Source organism: Lipophrys pholis, assembly GCF_963383615.2.
Source record: "Lipophrys pholis genome assembly, chromosome: 13".
NCBI classification, from domain to species: Eukaryota; Metazoa; Chordata; class Actinopteri; order Blenniiformes; family Blenniidae; genus Lipophrys; species Lipophrys pholis.
This window is the reverse complement of record NC_137632.1, coordinates 15,208,229-15,233,234: the sequence shown is the minus strand read 5'-3', so window position 1 is coordinate 15,233,234 and position 25,006 is coordinate 15,208,229. Positions and strand designations below refer to the sequence as shown.

General features: G+C 40.3%; 1 protein-coding gene across 1 annotated transcript in view; it reads left to right on the top strand.

Moving 5' to 3' along the window:
* Positions 1–5,826: 5,826 nt before the first annotated feature.
* Positions 5,827–25,006, top strand: part of edar (ectodysplasin A receptor) — a 34,040-nt gene continuing 14,860 nt past the window's right edge. Inside the window, exons 1-3 of the mRNA XM_080478970.1 lie at positions 5,827–6,020; positions 17,844–17,909; positions 21,187–21,306. Coding sequence (XP_080335096.1) covers positions 17,859–17,909; positions 21,187–21,306 — 171 coding nt within the window. The 5' untranslated portion in view covers positions 5,827–6,020; positions 17,844–17,858. The remainder of the gene's footprint in view (positions 6,021–17,843; positions 17,910–21,186; positions 21,307–25,006) is intronic.

The window sequence follows — 25,006 nt, the reverse complement described above, 5'->3', positions numbered from 1 at the left end:
GTGTGTGTGTGTGTGTGTGTGTGTGTGTTGGGGGACTAACACAAATAATGACAAGGCCATTTTGATTTTCTTTGCAAGATGCGTGAGGGAACTTTTTATGTTGCACTTTATATGTGGGAATATTCGCAAATCTTAGAGACCCTACTGATATACTCTACCCGCAATGTTATACATGTGAATTTTCATATTTTTGTGAAAACTCGAAGTTTTACATACATTAAAGTATGTGAACACTGTTTTGATTGTCACCATGAACCTGGATTAAATGATAATATGTACAGTATGTCTCGTCATTCTGACTGTAAATATCACACATGAGAAAACGGCTATCCCAGTTTTATCCTTTCCATTTCTATATTGTATTGGTTTTGCCTTTATAGAACGCTGGGTCTTGTTTCAAACATCTAGGTCAACCTCCATATCCTTCATAAGGCTAAAAAAAAAAAAAGCACAAGGAAGTTTGTTTTTAATGAATTTGTAGTAAAATGAAGTCTCACTCACTTCATTATACCGAGAAGCAAATTAGGTCTCTACTGACTGCCAAGTTCTGTGAGCTGCAGCACTTTGATTGGGGTTCTGAAGGAGTTATATATTTAAAAGAAAAAAGAAAAAAAGAATAACTAGTGTGTGACAGCTGCTGTGCTCTTTGGAAGCTCTGATGTCCTCCATGAATGCATGTTGACCACATGACTCAACTCATAATTACATTTACTGGCCAAGTAATTAAGTAATGAGCTCAGATGTCATGTGTTGAGCATAGTTTATTGAAAGATGACCGATAATAGAGACTAAGAATAAGGGGATTGTACTGACGAAGCAAATGTAAGTTGCAACCTCCAATATTTTCAACATTGGGAGGGACAACAAATTTAATTTGAAATGCATCCGGTTCATTATAGTCTACAAAACGTTGGATGGCTTTTAAATAATTAAAGAAATACTTTTGAATTGAACTCGTTCTTCACTTTCTTCCATTAATTGCCGTTCTGGAGAGTTTGACATTCGTACGAGTGGAGTCTTGGCATCTTTGGAAAATTACAGTTTTAAATCACATCACAGCTCTGAACTTGACCTTTTAAGTGCATTTGTTGACCTTTTAGCTATAGCTGAAGCTGGCAACCCTATGGTTCTTGTATTGCTGGCTCTTGAACGGTTCTTCTGTTCAAAGAAAAATGCTAATTATTGCACCTTTTGTTTTATATGACTTGATGCTCGCTGAGGCCATTAGATGAACAATGCATACAGCATAGAACAGCCTCCCTATTGTGTAAACATGAACTTGCATAAACATAAATATATACATACTTATTCTTCCTGGCTTTTCAATACTATTGCACACTATCCCTAACTGGTCTTATTCATTGTGTTGATCATTTTTGGTTGCATCTAATCTTTACATTTGATTGAACATTGTTCTCTTGTACACCTTGTTTTCAAATGTGCTACGTTATAAATCAACTAACTAGACTTCAACAGGGGCATCTCAAGAAAGTTGAAAATGAAGGAAAATATTGGTATTATCTGGTTTCATTGCAGGTCAAATGAAGTGTCCCCAGCATGTATTTTACAAACTTTATGAAGCACCTGGAGGAGCTTCATATAAAGAGGAGCAGGGCTGGAATTAGTGTATCTGGAGAGAATTCACACGGACCAAGGGAATGAGTCAAAATGGGTCACGCTCCATTTGTCAAGACACTGTTGAAACAGAAACATTGTCCGAGGTGTTTTATCTGGCCTAAGGAGAAGAATAATTAGAGCATTGCTTTGTGATCCATCCTTTTCCTTTTCAGATGAGATTTTACACGCACGAGAGCTTTTCGGTGGTATGTCCTTAACATGTTACAGTACATTGACAGATGCTCTTCACTTAACTTACATCGACACACAGTTCATCCACTTTTACTGCAGTTCGTGTTTTGCTGACCAAATCAACAGCTCAGGTGAATCATCATGTGATCACATCATGTAACAGATATAAAGGGATTTTGTTTTTTTGAGTTTTTCTTTCATGTGGTGGTTTTAAAAATTTACAAGACATTAAATGGAGCAATTGAAGATTGTTGAAGAACTCTGTTGTTAAGTTAACTGACTTAACTGTAATCGTAATGGAACGAGTGGTCCTGGTTACATTAACTCAAATAATTAGATAACATGTAGCTGTAACTAGACTGTCTAATGGATTCTGAGAGACTGTAGATAAAATGTCAGTCCCTCTGGATGAGACCGAAACTCTCAATTTTTTGATAATTATTTAATTGATTCCATTTTTTGGGAGGCAAGTACAATAAATCTTCAACCTCCCACTACTCATATGTGATTGTAAAAGGGTTGCAGAATAAACCTATCACATAGAAATGTGTTGCAAAAGACCGAACGTCATTGTTTGCTCTTTCTGGTTGACGCGTCCCAGATTGTCTCGCTTCTCATTGATTTAATTATTTATGGAATTTTCATTTGACACGTTGTCTCTGTTATTCTCCATTCCACCTCATGCAGAGTCCATCAAAGTTGTTTTTCCCGCACACCATCCATCATCATAAACACTTTTTTTTTTTCTTGCTTAATATGTGTTTTTGTCCAGTTTGTAACAGAGCAGTCATCACTCTCTCAGCAGAACTCATCACTCTTCTTGTGATCCTCTCTTCATCCCCTCTTTATCCTTCTCTTCTCATCTAATCTCTTCTCGTCTCATCCTCCTTTTCAGTCAGGAAGCTCTGGATCGACATCAATGAGCCGGTGAAGGAGGTGGGGGACAGACAGAGAAGAAAGGGTGGAGAGGGCAGGGGATACAGGAGGAGGAAAAACAAAATAGATGAAGGGAAGAGAAAATGCAAAAAGAGAAAGTGACCAAGAAAGGAGAAAAAGGTGAAAAGGACAAAAAGAAAAAAAGAGGACGAAGGGAAATCCAGAGACAGAGGCAAAGAGGGAGAGTAAGTAATTACAGGACCGCCAGTGTTTTCAAAGCCTCACTTTTATCTCATTCTTCCTGTGGCTGAGAAAAGGAGAGCGAGCGGAAGCGAGAGAAGGGGGAGGAGGAGGAGAGGAAGACTAAAGTCCGAGGTTTAGTCTAACACAGACACCAGGCACCAGCCAGACACATCACAGACACACTCACACTAATTTAGGTTTTCTGTTTCAAAGGCATTTATAATCTGAAAGCAGATTTGTGTGCGTGCGTGTGTGTGTGTGTGTGTGTGTGTGTGTGTGTGTGTGTGTGTGTGTGTGTGTGTGTGTGTGTGTGTGTGTGTGTGTGTGTGTGTGTGCACATTAATGGCTGTATCTTAGTATTGATATTCAACTTTTGTCTGTCCTTTCAGTATCCAATGGTTATTAATTGCAGTCAGGCAGGATGTTGTTGTGGGGTTGTTATTGTGCAGGCACCATCTGCCGTACCCAAATTAAACTCCGCTATCTGTTTGTTTTGCAAAATGAATCTTTAACAAAATGATTTCACTTTAAGTGAAATATTAGTACTTAGTTCTATAGTGGGGATCCCAAAGTACCAAATTCAAACATTGTTTGCAACATTTCAGACAGTAATAGAAATAGTGTGGTAGTTGAAATTTGACACGAGTATTAATATATATTAACGTGGAGATCATTAGTGGATAATCCCCCTGTCAGCTTTCATCAAACCATCTAATCTTAAACATTTTTGCAGCTTAATACAGTTTTAATAGTGTAAATGAATCCATACAGTAATGAATATATACAGTATGTAAACAAAATAACCAAATAGTTTTGTAGCTATAGCCATACATCACATTTTGTCCTACGTGTCTTTCAAATTTTGACCATTTAATGATGTTGAGAGGCTGCATGGCGGCGATGTGGTTAACTCGTTTTGCCTCACAGCAACACTATTGTGGGGGAAAAACTTCTGTGTAAAGTGAGTTTAGTCTGGGTACTTCAGTTTTTCCCCCACAATCCAACAAAATGTCTGTCGGTGTTACTATGAGTGTGTGTGACTGTCTGTCTGTCTGTGTTCACCCTGTAATAGAGTCCTGACCCGTCCAGGGTTTCAGCCATAGTTAGCCAGGGTTGGCTCCAGCATCCTTAAACTTGATATAGTGGTATAGAAGAAGATACATCAATGTATGATTAGAAATGTTTTTTTGCACTTGCATTCCCCAAGTAGAAACACACACACAAAAAGACATCATCCACAAAGTATTTGATGAACATGAATTATTAAAAGAGGTTGTCTGTACAATGCAGTAGGATAAAGGACCTGCACATCCTAATCTGTTTATCTTCTATTATCACTGGTTCTAAATAATTTCTATCACTGTGTAAAGTTGCCAACCACCACTGTACAATAAGGAAGAAATAAAACTCTAAAAGTATTTGGAACAGTATAGACATATATTCATTATGTCCTTGGTTTCACTTTGAGGATATTTCTGTATGTTTCTCACTGTAGAAAATCCCAGTTCTGCACTATTGAAGCTGCTTCGTCTGTTGAATAGCTTACTAAGTACTGAAAAGAATAATGTGACGTGGGGACATCTTCAGCCTATAATTAATGTTGACAGTGGAGAATGAAGATGTCATATACTCGTTACAATATCCATCCATCTTCTCCACTGCTTTATCAAGCTCAGTGGCGATCAGCTGATTAGACGGTTTGTGTCTGACTGACAGAGCAGTCAGACACAAACTCACATGCTCATTCACATTTTCTAAAGTCATCAGTGAAACTTGTGGGATCATGGGAGAAAACCTGATGGCCAGGCACAAATTCATGCACGCACAAGGAGAACGTGCAAAGTCACCACAGAAAGGCTTTCAAGCCTCAACCAAACCAAGACAAGCTTGTAGCAACTAATAGCGCAATAATGGTCAATAATAGAATAGCTGCCAGTATATGTAATAAAACCAATGATGTAATGGCTTGCCAATGAAATAATAAAATCGCAAAAGATTTTATACAATGATAATGAAAAGAGTGCTGCATTGTATGTATTTTTTAAAACTACTCTTTAAACCAAATAACTTATTATAATGCCATTGGTAGGTTATTACTTTAAAACGGGCAATTATTACATTATAGGCTGGATTACATTATTAACAAAAGGTCATTGTCTGCTCTATGTGATCCCTGGAGGAGACTGCCATCTCCAGATGCCTGAGAAGGACCACTGCCGCCCTAAAAGACTCCTCTCACCCAGCTCATTGCCTGTTTGAACTGATGTCTTCCGGCAAGCCAAGGTCGATGAAAGCGAACACATCCAGATTATCAAACACTTATTTATCCCTGGGCCAAGAGATCATTAAATAATTGACATGGGCATTAGTGTCTTAATATCTCCATCGCATTTGATGTTACCTTGTAATTTGCATTATGTGTTCAATTTCTCTCCTTTTTTTTACAATTTATATTGGAGCACAAAGGGAGCAGCGTCGGTAAATTCATTATGTGTGAAATATAATGGCAATAAAGCTATTCAGTTTAATTCAATTACTGGAAAAATAATGAACTTTGTAGAGAAAAGCGAGATGAAGAAAAAGGTCATTTTCACTTAATTCTTATTAAAGAGAGACATCAGCGGCAGCATTCATTATGAGAGATCTGCTTCCCCCTGCCCCTCACACTGTCGATTAATTTAAAGTGTAACTTGACTCAGGATTGTTAGTGGTGAGATGAAGGAGAATCAGCGTGTCGCTACATGCCTGTGGCCGCTAGATGGCAGACTGGCGTCACAACCTGCGGCCCTTTTAATTGCCCATCATCGAAAGTCGGCGGTCTACCTGGGACGCGTTTAACGTGTGTCTGTTGCAGGGCGGAGAAAACTTGTCGGTCTTTTCCTCATCGAGGAGGAGCCTGCAGACACACCGACATGCACCGGAGCGGAGGCTGAGACACAACCCGGGCTGTGAGGAGTTCAAACTCTCAGACACTCTGCGATGCTCAGCCGGGAGACAGACTGACCACCGACAGAGCCGCACTGACCAGCCCACCAGGCCAGCCGCTGCACAGGAGGAACCACACCGGCGAGTCCCCAGACTCCGAGCTGCAGGTAAGACGTGTGATCAGCCCCCGAGCTCAGGAATGCAAGGACGGATTGCTGCAAGACTTGGGGGAAATTCCTGAGCAGCACTTTTTTATGCCAAGCGCACATGTGCGTTATTGCGACTGATTCAGCTTCGTGACTTAGAGAAGAAAAAAAAGATATAAAAAAATAATTAATTATATATAATATTGAGGCTCTCTGTGATAGAATAGATGTAAGCCTTTGATAATGAATAATACTTTGTATGAAAAAGCATCCTAAATCATGCATGTCAAAGTCTGCAAAACAACAACACGCACAGAGCTGTACAGTGTGAACACCTGACTTGTCTAATTCAGACTGAGCACATGATTTTTCTCTGGTTCTAAAAGCTGATAAATTGTGAAATGATCATATTGCAGTAAAATTATAAAAAAAAAAATTAAAACGGTGTAAGAAGCATATCCTAATATTGTAATTCTGTTGTATGTGGAAAAGTGCTGATTGTTGGTACAAGGGAGGCAGACAGATTAGACTTTTTAATTTTTCACACATGGCTTTGTACATCAGGCCCTGTTTGCTGTAAATCTCGGGGATGCCGTCGGCTTAAACACTGAAGTGATGATGCTCAATGGTGAATATTTGTGGTAACAAGTCATATCATAATTGCGATGCTCCACTTAGTTCACTTTTCACACTGTGCTGGCTTTGTGTGCTTTGAGAAAGTGTGCATTTGTGACCCAGCATAGCTCACTCCTCCGGCTGCATAATTGTTTTCTTGGTGCCGCCTGACTGTCCCGGGCCCCGGGGCCCCCGGGGGAAGTCCTGCCCGCAGACAGGCAGCTTGGCCCGGCTGGGAACATGCTGGGTCCTGCCGAGCCTCTGAAGTCTGCTGGCTGGCTTTGAACTGGAGCTGCTGGAGGTGGAAATCAATCCTCTCTCTAGGTCTCTCGCTCTCTTTTTCTCTCTCTTTCTCTCACCGTGTCTCTCTTTTCACCCTGAAGCCCCTCGAGTAGCCCATCTCTCCTGCCACTGAATCTTTCATGTTCGCAGGTAGAAAGGCAGAGGAGACACAGAGGAGAAACATGAGGGAGTGTACGTAGCTCATCTTCAAAAGAAGTTAATATGGTTTCTGGGGATTAAAGGGATGAAGACAGAAAAACTTACAAAGCCAGCGCCTGTAGTCATGATCGTCCTACCACTACAGCGCGATGAAGAGAAAACTTGTTCGGGTTAGTGTTGTCGCTTTGTCACCTGATGCTATTTGCAACTGTAATTCACACAACTATTTATTTTGGAGGGATTTTGGAGTTATTTTGGAGTGATATCACAGGAAGGAGAGGGAAGCCTGCTGTTTTTCCCGTGAAAGTTAATGTTGAGATTTATGTGAGGTGTCGCAGCTGATTCTAATCCACACAGCAAATTCCCCCCCCCCCCCCCCCCCCCCGCGGAGAACTTTATTCAGCTCAGGAGGCCTTCTGAGGTTGAATGCTTCATAATACTTCACACATCAGTCGGGAGATTTCAATTGAATTTCAGCTCAGAGCTTTCTAATGGAAGCAAAGATATGTTAATCCAAATAAAATTTGCATGAGTTATAGTAACCTCTGTTTTTACTTTGGTCACAATGCTGTGCTTTTTATTTTCCAAAACAATGCATTTACTATATTTAAAGTTAAGGAAAAAAAGCACTTTAGATTCGTAGGGATTCGCCTCAGTTATCCAGAATCTACATTTAAAGAAACTCAAATACGACTGCCAACTTATCTTTAAAGAAAAAATGTAGGTTTTTTTAATCATGTTATTTTCATCATTAGAACCACTTTTTCTTATCATTGAAGTAAAAAAAAAAAAAAAAAAAAAAGTATTGTGATTTGATTGGGACCTGGTTATTATGATTAACACTCATACTGAGTCAAATATGACAGCACAGGATAAATATGTGCTGAGCAGTAGTAACCCATTAAACCCATTGTTCTAAAATACAAAAAAAGCCATTTTCCCTTTGGCGATGCCAGCTTTGAGTGTGCCATGTGCTCAGTGTACAAAACACTGATAATGAGTACCAACAGACGTATTCTGACTGTAGCTTATTTCACCACCACAGCCATCTCCATGACCCGGCCGCTTATTACTCAGTAATCACAGTCAACAGGATGGCTCTTCTTTGCACTTCCTCAATGGCTTCCTGGAGGTCCCAGATATAATGAGAGGTAGTTGTATTTCATTCTAATTTCATTTATGTGCAATAATCCCAGCGAAGCAACATAAAAGCAGAAGGTTTCTCTAATCATAGGTTTCATGCTCACCACTATTATTTACCCATCCAGAATGCAGACATTTCCACAAACCAATTGTAAATCTATAGTTGAAACCATGGAGGCCTCAGGGGAGCAAGTTTAATCAAATTGGGGTTTGTGGTATAATTTGCGACTGCTTAATAGTCCTACATATGAAGAACCAACTGCAGTTAATCATCGATTCCTTCTATACAGTGTGTCGGGAGAGAGTTTGGCATTACAACTCTGCCAGTCTGGAATTTCTGAGCAAAGTTGTGAACTGCGTAGCTTAAATAGAAAGTACAAAAAAGGCAATTTGCGCCTAAAGACAAAGTTTAAACACATGGTGCTGTGCTGTTTGGCGCTCGGTTGGTGTGTCATGTGGGATAAAAGAGGCTATAACATGTTGGACCCCCGTGCTGTTAATGTCCAGGAGGTCTTTTGGTTATTACTTGCTGACAGGATAATTTCATCGATCGCAAAAGCTGCTTCGTCGCTTCTCTCAAATTTTTAGACATGCTTGATCTAAGCGATGCATCACATACAGGTTGGTTAAACTTTCGTTCCATTGTAATTCATCCCAATCCCCAAGGATTGACTTCAAACTACAACCAAAACACATGACCACACAGTGACTTACAGTAATTGGTGAATGAAGACTTGGGAGGGAGGTGTAACCTGCTAGTCTGTAGTCTCACTTTAGTTTTGGTTGAGTGCCTCACACTAAACGTGTCACCCCGCCAAGATTACTGGAAGTTTAGCCATTAAACTTTATTATTACACATCTATCTCTGTATGCTTTGCGTGCATGCGTGCGTGTGTGTAGAGTCTTGTTGTTATTGCTTCAGGTTGTGTCGCTTGTGTGTGCAAGATCAGGAGTGACAGTGTGATAAGTTTCCTGTCTTCGTGTGAAAATATATAGACACAAGCGTGTGTGCTTGTTTATGGTGTGCAAAGTCCTCTCAGTAAAGTTTCTTTTAATGCATGCCTCTTTTTTTTTTTTTTTTTTTACAATGGATTAAGCAGAAAGTTAGCTTTGAAGATTCCCCTTTCTTCACAACCACATTCATCAACTATCATCTGCTCGGACGACATAAATTCAAGCCCTGGAGATAGTGAGTCTGAAAACCCATCTGTCTTATGAGGTGCGAACAGGCACACCCACACAGGTAATATGAACCTTAGAGGTTAAAAAAAAAAAAAAAAAAAAAAAGCACATTATAGATACAAAGCTGGTTCAATTTACTCAAAGGCAAAAACTAACATCACTCAATTCCAGTTGTGGATGCATTATTGATGTTATAAAAGGCCTTGTTCGCTCTTTATTTGTAAAGTGTTTATAGTTTTGCTACAGCATATTGTACTCAAGAATTTGTTGCTCAGGAAACAAATCAAAAACAGTGTATTTCTCTTTTTAGTTGCGAGAACTGCATTGGTGTGCAGCCTCCTTATTGTAGACGTTAGAGGGAATGGAGAAAGACACAGAAATGAATTCCAAGTTACAGATTAGGATTCCCACCTAGAGTCAATGCAAAATCAACAGAGACAGACACAGAGACAGAGAGACACAGGGAGAGATGTTCTGCCCCAGCAAAGCTAAAGAGGGGAACAAGGGATCAAGAAGAGGAGACGATGAAAGACAGATCACCGGCAGGCAGAGAATCAAAGGGCCTGCTGACGACTGAATGGAGCTGCGATAGGTGTGTGTGTGTGTGTGTGTGTGTGTGTGTGTGTGTGTGTGTGTGTGTGTGTGTGTGTGTGTGTGTTGCGACTTCTTTTCATGTGCCCAAAGAGTTTGTTTTTCCTGCACAGAGTGGGAAGCTGACATTAAGTCTGTAATTAAAGCAATCATAAGATGAGGAGAGATGAAGAAACATCACACACACACACACTTGTAAAAAAAAAAGAAAAAAGAAAAATTATTCAAGCATAATTTGTGCATTATTTTTCATGCTGTATTTCTATTTTGTTTAATAATCTTATAAAAATTAAAGGACGAAGGATCTCTGTGCGTTGCGACTCACAGTCTTCTTCCTCCTGCAGAGGATATTTGATTCCTTTGCTCTCTGTGCACTGTGTGATTTGTCAGTGGAAATTTAAGCTGCACCAAAGCATGTTTTGACACTTAAAGTGTTCAGGCGCAGTTCAGACTGATAAAGCATGGGGATGCATTCGGTTGGGATTAGACTAAACGGTTATCTAGTTTGTAGACGAGGGGCCAGCTGATGTCTGAGGTTTGGGTCTGTCTCCAAAGTTGGAAATTACTTTAATCATGTGTTTATTTTCACATCAAACTGAGACAGTAATCATGTTGGAGCTATTTCCCGCTCATTTAGCTCATTTAGCCACTTTCTTCAAGGCGCTTCAGAGATAAAGACATTTTAATGAAGAAGAGTGCAGAGGTGACTGCAGATTATTTTTTGCGGGGATCTCATTGCAGCCTTGTTGTGATGACATGTAATCACAGTGATTAATGGCCACCATAACAACATACCAGGCCATTCCTTTTTTGGTTATTTTTGCCAATCAGTGAAATTCATTAGGAAATGTTCGAGAAGCACAATCATGGTCTGATTCAAACAATGTTTGATGCTGTTGGTTTAGTTTGAGTGACAGGCCTGCCGCCACCACAACCCCTGTATTTACTGTTAAAATCATAGAAAGGAGACGAAGCGCCAACAGCACATTCCTTCTTCATAATTCACTTGAGAAAAAAAAGAAAAGAAAAAAAAAAAGACAGTCAGACACTTAGGAGTAGACACTCAGTAGCAAAATGAAGGTGAATTGGCCAAATTCTAAAGACACATTAGGAGTTGATAGTGCATACAGTGCTCAGTGCGTTTAGCTACACTGTGATTTTAAGCCTTTCAGACAGATTGTAATGTATTTACGAACGCAGGTAGATGATTATGGCCACTGCAGGGCTAATAACATGCTGTTACTCTGAATCAACATACTTCCATTCACTTATCTGATGATTATAGGTCATTGCAGCTGGAGTTTATATTAACCCCAAATTTATCATTTGGAGTTTCATTGTCAAGAGTCATTCGGTGGCTGCATTTGTTTAAACCGACAATCATAAATCCACATCAGTCAAAAAAGAATTGGTCATGAAGAAAAACAAACACAATTGTGTCCTCAGAAATTAAATATATGTGCTAAAATGTATCTTGTTCAAGTGGTTTGTTTACCAGAACTGCTGGAGGTTTAAATGACAGACTGGAGACACTTGAAAGAGGGAGAATCCACAAAGTTTGCGGTTTCTGCTTCATGTTTTATATGCAAGTCTACTTCCTTGAAGTTTTATTATCAGCCATTTTCCTTTACTAGTACTGTGTGTTTGTCACTTCTGTAACTAGTTGTATTGTTGGTGTGAACTCAAGCACATAGTTCAGTGACGTTCAGGACTAATTGTGCTTGTTAAAACAATGTGCTGTGCTTCAGAACAGTGATTTTCATAGTGGGTGGCGAGGGTGGGGTGGCGAGGGTGGTGTGGTGAGGGTGGGGTGGGGATGGCTGAGATGACTGAAAATCAACTGGAAATTAGACACACTGGATAAATAGAATGTTCCTTTCGCCTGTGAGCGGTTCAGGGCTGTGTCAGTTTGTTGTGTACTTGCTTGAATGGTTTGCTGGTATACAGCAGGGTTTGGGATGTTTGCGCTCACACGCACGCACGCACGCACGCACGCACGCACGCACGCACGCACGCACGCACGCACGCACGCACGCACGCACGCACGCACGCACGGTCAGACTTCATAACATGTGTTTGAGATCTTGCTTGGACTTGGCAGTTTGAGCCCGGCTCTGTAAAGGGATAAAATAATTGGCTTTTTGGAGGCTAATGCTACGCTGCAGTGCTCTGATTAACTTGAGAACTTGTTAATGGGCTGGGATTTGAGTATTTTTGCAAGTGTGTAACAGCGTGTTTATGGTAAGGTTAGAGCTGTTGTAAAAAGAACAAAAAAAAAACACCTAAACGTATACCACCTGACTTTGTCCTTAAGTATGGTGGACATGGCTTGGTAGTATTTCTTTTTTCAAATATATTTGTGAAATTAAATGGATAAAAACTGCCAACAAATTAAAAGCGACTCCACCTTTCCTATGCAAGTTCAGACCGATCCATGAGTCCTCCCCGCCTCCCATATCCATATGCATGACTCTTTTCAAATACCATCAAAACATTAAAAAAACAATTTAAAAAGCCCGAAGCTTCTCTTCTTGCTATCATTTTTTTTTCTTCTATATGTCGAGCGTGTCAGCGCATGGGAGGCAGAGACTTGTCAATGTGAGCGTGTTGGATGTTCCATCATCCATCATCAGTGAGTGGCCACACATCAAAATGATAGCCTTACAAGAGAGTAAATTCTCAGCATGTTTTTTTTTTTTTTATGTATAAAACAATCAGTTAGTAAAGCTTTAATATTTTAAACCAAATAAAAACATAAAATCAACAAAAAGCAGACTTTACATTTAAAAAATACAAGACTGCTGCTGATTTGACTGTCATCAGAAGTGAAGTGCCTTTCAAGAGACCACAAACCATCCGCTGACCACATTTCTCATTTTCTACTTTGGTTTGAGTCTTGGCGTTGCTCCCCGACCACTGATTGGCCTCCTACTTAATCAGGCAGGAAGTCATTATCAGACCCTGTAATAAATAACCTTAACAGGGTTAATCACCGATGGTGAGAAGCGATTTCCTACACGATCCATCTGTAACAGTACTAAACAACGAGACTTAAACAATGAGGGTGAAGAGAAAGAGGCCGATATGAAATGAAGCACAATGTTGAACATTTTTACCACTATTAACACATTTGAAAGTTTATGAAAGCTTAACTACGTTTGAAGAAAAATAATGCTGAGACACTGTAGATTTTTCTGTACGGAACAAATGCGGTACACAGTAAGAAGTAAAATTGTCATACTGGAAACAAATGTCATTAATTATTATATATCAATGTGCATTCTGTGAAGTGCAATACACTGAAAATGAATTCAGGGTTTGATATGATCTCTTTGTCTGTAAAACATTTCTAAGAGCCATGTTTGTTTGTTTTCAGATGTTTGGCAGTAGGATTGCGCCAAAGCATCTTTCAGAACTTGACACACTTTGTGTGTCAGTGTCTGTTTTCTCTTCGTCTAATCCCACACTCCATAATGTTGACATTAGAAATCTGTGTGGGCCAGATGCTGCAGGACTCCTGGCTCTTCTTTTTGCTGGAGATAGTTCTGCAGGAATGCGTGGTCGGAGATGTTTTGCGGCTGCACAGTGAATTCGGGACCAATAGGATGCTTTTCCGATGGCATCACCTAATGGATTTAAATTTTGTACTCCCAAAAACACTTACATGCCCATGGGGAAGGTTTAATGTCAAAACTCGCTGGGTGTACAGTGACCGCAGAGTTTTTTTTGGTGAATATTAATGCCTCTAAAAGACACTCATCTGCATCTGTAAAGCAGTTGGCTGCACTCTTGTTGTACTACATTACATTCAGCTCTGACAATAATAAAACACACAAAGGAAAATAAAATAATCTTTTCAAAGCTCATTTCTTGTTTCATCAAGAATCTTTCATCAAATGTACTTCTAATTGGCATGTATCCATCGTCATTATTGTAACTATCCCATGATATATATATATTTTTTGTTTACATTACAATATATACATTCCACACAAAGCATCCGGCTTGAGGGTTGGACTAAGGTTTTTTTTTTTTTCTTTTACTATAGAAAATATTAGAACAATGGATGACAACTTCGATAAGATTGACAGGCTTTTTGGAAAAATGACACAGAAACAAGTGAATTAACTAGAAGGAGGCGCCTCTTTCCTACTTTGCACATGTTTGAATGGACTGAAGCGTGGGAATTTCCATAGACCAACCCAGACCATAAGCAGACCCCGTCATATACGGTTGTCATAACTGGGTGAAACCATCAGTGCAGTCTTAAATCTGCTTTGAAGTTCTATATCCTTAATGTTATTAAGGCATTATACTTGTCACTGTAGGCCATGGCGCTTGCACAGAAGATGTCTTCTTTGGGTTTTGTTGATTTTTGTTCTGTGAAAGTTTGAGGCCGATGGGTTTGTTGTGGTACATTTTGGTGACGAGGCAGAGTAAATTGTCTTCCCAAAGCTAAGGCGCATTTCATATTGGACTGAAGAACAGCCAATGAATGAAGGGAGGCAGCAAAACAAAGCCACACTAATTATTCAGTTCAGCAAACATGACAAACTGTAAAGTCTTCTCAAGAAGGAGGAATTTTTGTTCTCTATTGGCCACAGTGTGCTGTCACAAATTCACACTTTCACTGTGGGAGGTGCCCAGACCATGAGGTGTGCCCTGCCTGTGCCGCTAAGAACTTCATGCACTCCACTTGTAAATGACACAGCTAAAGACAGAAGGGTTATTTATCAGAGATTATGCAATCGTTAGAAGATTTATACCCTTGGGGGGCAAAAGGCTTGGGCTGACTTTCATCTCAGACCTGCCCCAACAGAGAGAGCGGAGGATTCGAAAGACGGAGGGAGGGTTGAAAGAGGTAAAGCAGACTGTCAGAAGACAAGAAGCTTCAAACGCAGTCGTACCGGGGTGTGTGTGTGTGTGTGTGTGTGTGTGTGTGTGTGTGTGTGTGTGTGTGTGCGTGCGTGTGTGCATGTGCACACACTTTAAGTCTGTGTGTACCTCACTTTAACCCCATAATGAGTAGCCTTGAGGGGGTCTATAGCAATTTGGCAATTCTTCATTTCCTGATTTGAAAAAAAGCAGTCGGCTCTTTTATCTCTTTAGCACACACACACGCACACACACACACACACACACACACACACACACACACACACACACACACACACACACACACACACACACACACACACACACACACACACACACACACACACACACACACACACACACACACACACACACACACACACACACTGAGCTTACCTCAGGGACTTGCTCAGTTAATCTTAATTTTGCCTTCAGAACCAAACTATGTGTATTTATATGACAGCCTGTATATCTATCTGTTAGAGTAAACCCTTTCGGTCAGAGTATTAGCCATCATTAAAGATCAGAAGGTTTTTACCATCAGTGGTGCTGGATGAGTGGAATCAGAGGTTGAAACCAGACTGATTCTGATCTCAGATAGCAGATAATTGCAGCTTCTTCCCTTTTGTCTCCTTTTTCTACCCCCCCCCCCCCCCCCCCCTCCAAACACACACACACAGGTTCTAATACTTTTGACAGCTTCGGATAATTTCAAAGTCAACTGTTAATGTGTTAATTTGAACTGATTTCACCTACAGTCAGGAAGCGTCAGCACATGTTGCCTGGTTTCCTGATGTTGGCAGCTAGAACCGCTCGGTAATTGTTGAGGTGTGATTGCTATTATGAAAACTCGCACTGTTTGTGTTCTTACAGGCAGCATCATTGTTATTTTCCAGAAATACAATCTCAGTGGCATCTACTTTAACTGATCCAAATTACAAAGAGTATCAAGGATCAACATTGTCATGAATTATTCAGTGTGGTCACCCATAATTGTCCATAAATAGGGTCTCCAACCAAAATCCAGTGACCAATGCTGGGTCATACAATATTCTTGTATTCAAGGTCTGAACACATGGGAAGTTTTCCTTAACAAAAACCTGATCTTATTTCATAAGGATATTGAATTGAACCACCTACAATGCCTTTTTTTCTGCAACTTAAATATTTTAGAAGCAAAAACTGTCTGGTTATTGTGATCTTTCAAAGCATTGTGGTATTTTCATACTAGGAAAAAAAAAATGCACTTGATTGAAATCTGGTCATCATTCTCATTAAAATGGTGACGTTATGCAACAATATAGAGTTTCCCGGTGCGCCTGCCTTGTTTGACACTCTTAATGGACGCTATTCTCCTTAAATAAGTTTTCAGCTTGAACTTAAGCTTAATTAGATAGACAGAGTCGCAGGGATTCAATACTGGCACTGGGAAATTGGACTACTTTGTGCACTGTGGAAAGCACATCGTGATTGAGTATCCCAGTGCCTCTACATCACAGTTTGGATTGTTTGTGTGGATTGGTCCCTCTCAGATGCCTCCTCGTTTCAAAGTGGGACTTGTGGAATATATCATTGCATCACTGTTAAAAAGAAAGAAAGAAAGAAAGAAAATGAATGTTTAACAGCTCAAACTGGCAGTTTGAAATGAACAAAATAAAAAAAAATAAAAAAACCTGTTAATTAAACAATCGGAGGTTATCCCATTTTATTCAGTTATTTAATTAGTGTGTGCAAATGGCTTGAATGCACTTTAAAGGCACATTTTCTTCTGTTTTGAGTGTGTAGTTGTGAGTCCTCTTTCCATGTCTCCTGTTTATCTTTGCATGGAGCGATTTCTAGTCCTCTGCGTTATCCTAATGGCCAGAAAATTAATTTATCCACTCCACTAAGTTAAACAAAGGATTCTATGTTTGATTCCCGGGGCACTGCTGACACTGATGCTATTCTTAAAAGTGAGCACATGATTATGTGCAGTTTAGAACACAAATATAAATGAAACAACTAATTAAATATCGACAAGCTTCTCAGTGTTTGAAGAAGTTGGCCGGAGCAGGGCAGTGTATTCACATGGCCTCCCTCTCACTTTGTCTTGCATGCAAACACACATGCGTCCACGCTTAGTCTTTCTGACACTAAAGCTGAGAAATAAAATACACAATTAAACAATAATCGGCAAATAATGATTTATGCCACACACACAGAATTCAGTTTTTACACATTTACAACCACTCAGTTAGCCTGCCAATGTCGTTAAATCTGTTTCCAGCAGAGGGACAGAGAATACCTCTCTTGTCTTGGTTGCATAAACAAAGATTTTAATTGCTGTTTTCCTCATTCATGCCTCACTATTACAGTCGCTGTGCGTTTCTGTCACAAACCAGAAATACTGCTGTACCTTAGCCATTGAAAAATTGAAATCATTACAGTGCTTTGGAAATTTGGAGAAAAAAAACAACCCTTGAACATGGTTTTATAGTTTCCATTAAATAATATTACTTTTTTATTACCATTAAGACCTGTGCAACTTCAAATGAGTGCTATTGAAGAAGGCTTTTCCACGATATTTGGGCTTTTGATCAGAATTTCAGCCCAAGCACCACCATGACACGTCAGAAAAAGAAAAGAAAAAAGAAAAGGTGTAGAGTTAAATGTTGTTAAATGATATCGCCAGCCTTTGTTGAAGCAGAGGTTAGCCAACGGTGATGTGTGCTTGTAGTTATGAGCCAGGAGAATGCCATCGGCTGTTCTGCTGCTATTACATGTTTATGGGTAATGACGTGATCACACACACACACACACACACACACACACACACACACACACACACACACACACACACACACACACACACACACACACACACACACACACACACACACACTTGACTTTGTTGTGTTGTAATTAAATTTTAGTCCAGGACTCTGACTGCTGGAAATGTTTGAATAAGAGTAGCTACGAATAATGACTGCCTCTGTTCTTTTTTCTCTGGTGCCTTAGGTGGAAGACGCAAACATGTCGGAAAGGCGAGGTCAAAAGAAGTCCATCTTTCTGTCCTCATTATTAGTAAGTTTTTTTCTTTATAGCCTCATACGTAGTTCTTCGAGTTCAATTAATTTCATTATTTGTTTTTTTTTATTCCTCTTTTCTCATGCCCTCACATTTCATAACATTCAATGCATTCTTTTTCAATTGCTATCTCCTTTTAGTCATTTTCTTTCTATTTTATTATGACCTCTAAGGTTTTTAAGCAGAACTTTTATTCTAAAATCATCATTGTATTTCTTGCACTGGGCCTCTTCAGTTCCCGTTAGCCCAGCAGTGTGAATTGCAGAAACGGTCGGCTGCCATGCATAGTGCTCAGACTGCTTTTACAGGACGGACGGAGGATTGAACCAACTTTGAAATTATAACATGACCTGCTTTAACAATTGTGCCTTTGCCATGCAGTTTACTTAAATAACTAGACACTGTAAAAACAATGCATAAACTCTGCTCATAAGTAACTGCTTGCTGATTACCTACAGCATCATGTGTTGACATGTAAACAATTAAAAAATTACAGTGGATGTGTTAAGCAAATTGCTTGCTTCAAGAGGAGTGTCACTGCTTCCCAAAATTAAAGAAATACCTATTGAATGTAGCCAACAAGATACCAGCAGGTTTTACACAATCCATTTATGAATTTTACTCATGAACTTTAGTTTAACAGTTGTATGTGTTCTGTCGGTCTGGTAAAGCTTTCTATTTCTAATATCTTCAAAGAAAAAAAAAAAAAACGGCCTTAAACTATAGGGATGAAATTAGGAAAAAGGGGGACATTTGGGAAGATGTGGTGTCAGGGGGTCCTGAATAAATGATTAAAATGTGTCAAATGATTAAGAGCAAAAAAAATCCCGAATATCTCAAATGAGATCATAAGACCATGAGAGTACCTCGGAAGAGTGTGACTATCTAATTAAATGGAATTGCCATTTTCAAAAGATTTTAGTATTTAATGAACACTTAATTAAAAAAAAAAAAACTTTCACCTACATTTTGACTCTTTGAAACCAATAATTGAATCCAACCAGGTTCATTAATATCCAAATCATTCATTATAGGTTGATTCCTGGTCAAATGGTCACAATCAAATTGACTAAACTGACTGACTAGAGGCTGAAAATGGAAAAACACACATGTGTTCCAAGAACTGGCTGTGAAGTCTCTTGAGTGTTTGCTATTTGTTACTGTGATCATTATTTTGCAATTACTCTGTTTCAGAAACCTTGTTGTGTTTGCCTAAAGTGCTGTGCCTCATTACGCCCGTTGTCTGTCTTTTGCTCAGCATGCAAGGAAAATAATCTCCCAAACCAGACTCCAATGTTGATTCAACTGTCATTCACTGCCACAACACAAGAGCAGGAAATACGGCCTAAACACAGTAATAATGTTTAACTTTGATGAAAAAAAAAAAACATCAGCATGATACCATGCCCTGAATAAATCCAGCATATGACTCTGGCTGGACCTCAGTTTGAAAGGGGAATTCAAATGCTTATCTACCTGTCAGTCCGTATAGGAATCTAGTGCAAAATGATATCTAATTATTCCCTTGTTGATATTTCTCTGTCTTATGGGGCAATGCATTGACTTACAATGACTTCCCCGCAGACTCTAAACTCAGCGGTAACTCCGACTTGCCTGACCTAACCATAGCCTCAACCCAAAACAACTCCTCACCTAGAAATGGTACTAGTACATAAGAACAAAGCCACACACACGCAACGGTGTACATGTATACATTTATTCAAATAGAGCAGCGCCTTGAGTCTGAGAGACACAGGAAGACGTTATGAAAACAATGGAGAGAAGATGGTGAGATTTAGTCATGCACTCGTTTACTTTCCCCCCACCGTTTTCTGGACAGCAGATGATTTTTAAAAGCCAGTTAGTTTGTTTGGAAAAGGACAGCGTGTGCCTGGTAAAGCTCAGAATGCCAGCTGCTACTTATTACAGTGAGCCACAATGACACAATGCTGCATCACACCGCACACAGACACACTCGCTCACACACAGACAAACGCGCAATCACGCTCGCATCTCTTCAGAGGACAATTTCTCTGACTTGCATTCATTTCCTGAAAACGCTCTTTGACCAAAGCCACAACTTGTCCGAACCTAATCCTTCTCCTAACTTTAAATTTATTGCTGAGCTTAGCCTTAAACCAGAAAGAAGCCCTCGACCGCATAAGCAGATTGTTTACCCTTGACAGGGGTAATACGAGCACACACACTTCCAATTGCATGCTGAAAGAATTGCTGCTATTGCGCAAACCCTCATAACACACTAACACACAAACACATCTTCTTCAGCTTCTCACTGACCCGATGTGTTTCTTAAACCTTAACCATCCCAACTTGTCAAACCTAACCAGAGCCCTCACCCACACTTTAACTTAATCATGACCTCCACCCTAAATACATAGAGCAATTTGTCTGACCCAAAACTTTGTCTCCGTAAGTCCTTCAAATGTTTGTATTCTTTGTAGCTGTTGCTAATTAAAAAATGAAAACGATTCTCTGTTAGTTCTTTTCACTTGATAAATCAATTATCTTACCACTTCAGTCAGTCTCCACTATCGCCTATATGTGGATAATTACGCATCTGCCTTTCTAATACTCAAACTGTTTTTTTTACACAGTTACAAAGAAAAAGTAATTGATTGAAACATGACTGATAAACAAGTCTTTATTCACCGCTCAATAATTAATTAAACTTCTATAATGCAACAGAATACTGGCATGACCTTGTTCTCAAGGTCTATAAAAGTTAGAAATACTGTTAAAAATCAAATGAAAAAAAGCATATAAGTACATAAAGACATGTAGTGTTTAGTATAATCTATTATATTTTAATATTGTTCATTTAAGTGTTGAACCCTCCGTATAAGTAAATACTCCCATCTCAGTATTTTCTCATATGGAGAGCTGGAGTTAGAGTTGTGGTGGATTATCAATTAAGAACATTTGCATTTGATTGTCTGGCCAAAATTAAATATTTTCCAAAATTTTTAATGCATGTCAATTCGCTTGTTTCCTTCTGAATTTGCGTCTGATCAAAAATTACTGCCGAAAAGCCTTTGAGCAACGTGTTTAATCCATCATTCCAGCATCGTCAGATGAAGCTTGTCAGCTGCAGAAAGCAGAAACTTCTTCTTCAATGAGTCGGTCAGCTGTGCTCTGAAGGTGTAATTGCATTAGTGTGAATGTGTCATCTTCGTGCTCGTGAGTTATCAGAATTGTTTAGCTTTTATCTGACCTGCTCTGCCTTCTCCACCTGCCCGCCTCTCCGCCCCTCCAGGTGTGCTGCATGATCGCGAGTGCAGAATATTCCAGCTGCGGAGAGTACGAGTTCTTCAACCAGACCAGCAACAGCTGCCAGGCCTGTCCGCAGTGCCAGCCGGGCCAGGAGCCGCACATGGTGCGAGAGCACGGATTAAGTATTCCCTCTACAGACTGAAACGACTTTTGCACAGTCGGTTGTTGCTGTGACCTTTGAAAAATGATGACTTGTGTGAAAAGCATGTCGTTTGTAAACCCATGTTTCGGTTTTGTCAAGACCACCCACAAAACACCGAGCACATTGTTGGCACAGTGAACGGTGCCTAAATTCAAATGAGCAATTTCTTCATGGCTTATTGCTCCCCTTGACTTGGATGTGAAGGCAGGAATTACGGTGAATGACTTTCAGTAGTCACGAAGTGATTTAGCCTGTCTGCTGACATCCAAAGTAAACAGAGGGCAGGTAAATGCTTCAGTGGGCACCCCGGGGGGGGGGGGGGGGGGGGGGGCGCTTCCCCGTCCTATCAGAGACAGCTGCACTCGGAGTAGAACGGGGTAAATTATAGTCACTGTAATTAATTTGATCCTGAAAACGTTGACGTCTCTTTCTGTAGCCATGGGCTGATTGTGGTGCAGTTGAATGCAGAGATAGTGGTGTGGTGATGAGCGCTCACGCAAAATATGCCCGTTGTCACTTTTTACAGCCTCATGTTTATATTTATGTTAATGTTTTGTGTTGTGAAGGCCCGTTTCATGGGGCCTGTGTGAGTGTGGGCTGATCAGATTCTCCTGACAGTGAAATATGTGACATCTTTTTTTGTCCACCTCAAGCAAAAAAAACAAGAGCAGAGACAAAGAGACATTGTGCCTAATATGGTGAATTCACAAACCACCAAATATTTCAGTTTCCTACAACTCCCTGCAGTAATTCAACATTAGTATGGCTTCCTCAAAGCACGATTCACATCAGAATGGGACCTGTTGAAACAAAGTCTAATCCCTAGGGAGGCAAAATGAGCAACATCTGGGCAAACAAGATGGAGAAATCAATTGTAAAAAAAAAAGAAATCACAGGAAAGCAAGACACAAGACTGACAATTTAGACCATTTTCAAACGAGGAAGCAAGCATCGTTGCTATTGTCCATCTACTCGCGCCTGCGCAGAAGAATTACGTACTGCCGTGGTGTGAATGTGCACGAGCAGTATTTCGAAAAAGTTTTGTTTTCCACCGTTTCCACATAGACGGAGTCGGGCCGTTACCTTTTCAGTGACTCCGAGCACCACCGTCGTGTAAACGGCCACCCAAAACACAACGAAATGTTTTCATTTTCACTTGGAAATGTCATGCAAATGGGGCCATTGGGGTCATTATGCAGAGTTCAACGGGTTTCAAACTGCTTTCCCCCTTGTGGGTTCCCTTGTAAATACTGGATCGTAGTAACTTCTGAATGATCAACTCGAGCTGATTTAACTTCAGCTGAACTTATTGAATGAATCAGTCATCAGTTCTGACCGCTCAGCTAATGTGGTTCGACTGGGGGGGGGGGGTCTTTCAGTGTGGAGTTTGCATGTTCTCCCCAGGCATTCAAGTTTCTCTAGTTTCCTCAACGCAGTCTAAAAACATGCATGTGAAGTTAAGTGTTGACCCTAAATTGCCCTGAGATGTGAATGTTAGTGTGTGTGTGGTAGGACCCTGTCCAGGGTGTAACCTAAGATTCGTATACGGCCACGACCTTAAGTTGTGTACATCAGTATAGAAGATGGACAAATGGATGAATATCACAACATCCTGAGGATCGGTTCCTCTCTCTCCATCCTTAAATACTACTGTCTTTCATCACAGTGTGCCATCATCCATGCAAAGCTCACAAACCTTCCCACAGTGTTTGTTATTTTTTCCCACTTGGACCTATTTCCTTTCCTGGCTTTTGTTTCATTAAGCCATGATGCAATTCTAGCCAGCGTCTCCAACAATGTGCTGATTTGAACTTGTAAAATCAAATGATCCAGCTTCTCTCCCTGGCAAGATGATAATGAGAAGCTCAGTGTGATAAGTACAGAGCTCCATCATAAAGAGTAATTTAGCCATTTGTGAGCAATAGAAACACAAGGCAAAAAAAAAAAAGAGTTTAATCAGTGAGTAAGAGTTCCCTTTGCACTTTATCCTGCCTGTCTGATCCTTTTGGTGCCAAGGCCTATAATTCAACACTTTTTCTAAATCCCCAAGCTTCTCCTGCTTGTGTATGTATGTGTACTTTGGCACGCTTTAAAGAAGGGATAACCACAGGGTTCCTCTTCAACAACAGAGACTTCAGACGATGTATTCCCACACATGCAGCCTCACACAGACGCCGTACAGCGTACCGCACAGTGACAAAATATTCAGTAATCCCTTTAATGTGCCGCTTGTGTCCAGATTCCCATGCTGTTTTGCGTAAATGTAAACACTGAGCTCAGATTTACATTTCCAATTTCCTTTCTTCTACTGAGTGATGAAAGTGCTGCCGAGGTGAGGAAACGTTTCGAAAATTGGGCATTGAAGTCTCTAGTCAGCCTGCATGATGTGTTGAAGCTGCACAGCATTAGGATTATGTTCCCCTGTGACCCGGCGGTTTGTGATGCCGAGTGTACCGCAGCTTCCCTGGTTTGACGCTGCATTGGGACCGGCTACATGTCATCACTCTCTCCCTGACTTCCTGCAGTTTTGTCATTTTCCTCGACTGTCTACTATTGAGATAAAGGCAAAAATACCAGTAAAAGTCCCAGCATGTTTTAAATTCAGGATCTTCTTGAACCTTTACATGTGTCTTGGGAAAGACTCACAGAGGTGATATAATTGCTTTGAAAAGTAAGACTCTTTCAATCCCCGTTAAACAGCTTTAAGCCGAAGCAGAGTCACAGCAGTCCAACGCAGAAAAGATCCAAAGCGAGCTTTAACCCAAAGCGACAAGATCCTGCCAATACCTCGCTGCAGCTGTATATCAAACAATCACGCTGAGACTTGCGGACGTCAAACAGAAGGGAAAAAATATTAAATTTATCAAGAGCTGGTCTTCTGTAGCCCAAAGCACAGGGGCACCGTCTTGTTTTAATAGACAGATAAAAGTGAAAGGGAAATGAGAGATGAAAGACTGAGCGAAAACAGGAGAGAGTAAAGTTTTGGATGTGTGTGGATGTGTGTGTACGTGTGCGTTTGTGTGTTGCTTGTTTCACTTCCCCACTGAGAGGAATTACCACGTGGAGGTGGGAGGAGATCGATGCTTGGAAACAGAATGATGAGTTGGTCATCTTAACCACTACCAAGCATGGAAAGATTTGCACATACACACACAGGCACACAGCATGTTTGGGACCAGTCAGATCCTCTTTTATCATTTAAAAAGAGGAATGTCAGATTTCTTAAAGACAAGGGTCAAAACAGATTTGTGTAAGGAAGCGTGTTTGGTTTGGTGTACAATTTCTAATCCACGGGTGTTTGATGTCTCTCTCTGTTAGTCCTGTGGTGGACTGGACTGTACCCAGCATTTTCCCCACTGTTAGTAGGAGTTAACTTCAGCGTCCAAAACTAAGGCTCAAGACTGGAAGGCCCTTCTCACATTGCAGGCGAAAGTAATACACATTCAACTTTTTTTTTTTTTACCATATGTGATCCATATCTGAATGTTTTTTTTTTTTTAAGAGTCTCAACAACACAAATCAGAGCCAGGCCATGATTCATATGCGGTACCAAATCAGATACATATCCAGTGTTTTTCAGAACGACCTGAGGTTCTGACGAGTCTGAACAGTCCTGCCACATTTGCCACAGGCGTCACAATTCTGTAATAGTACTACCAAG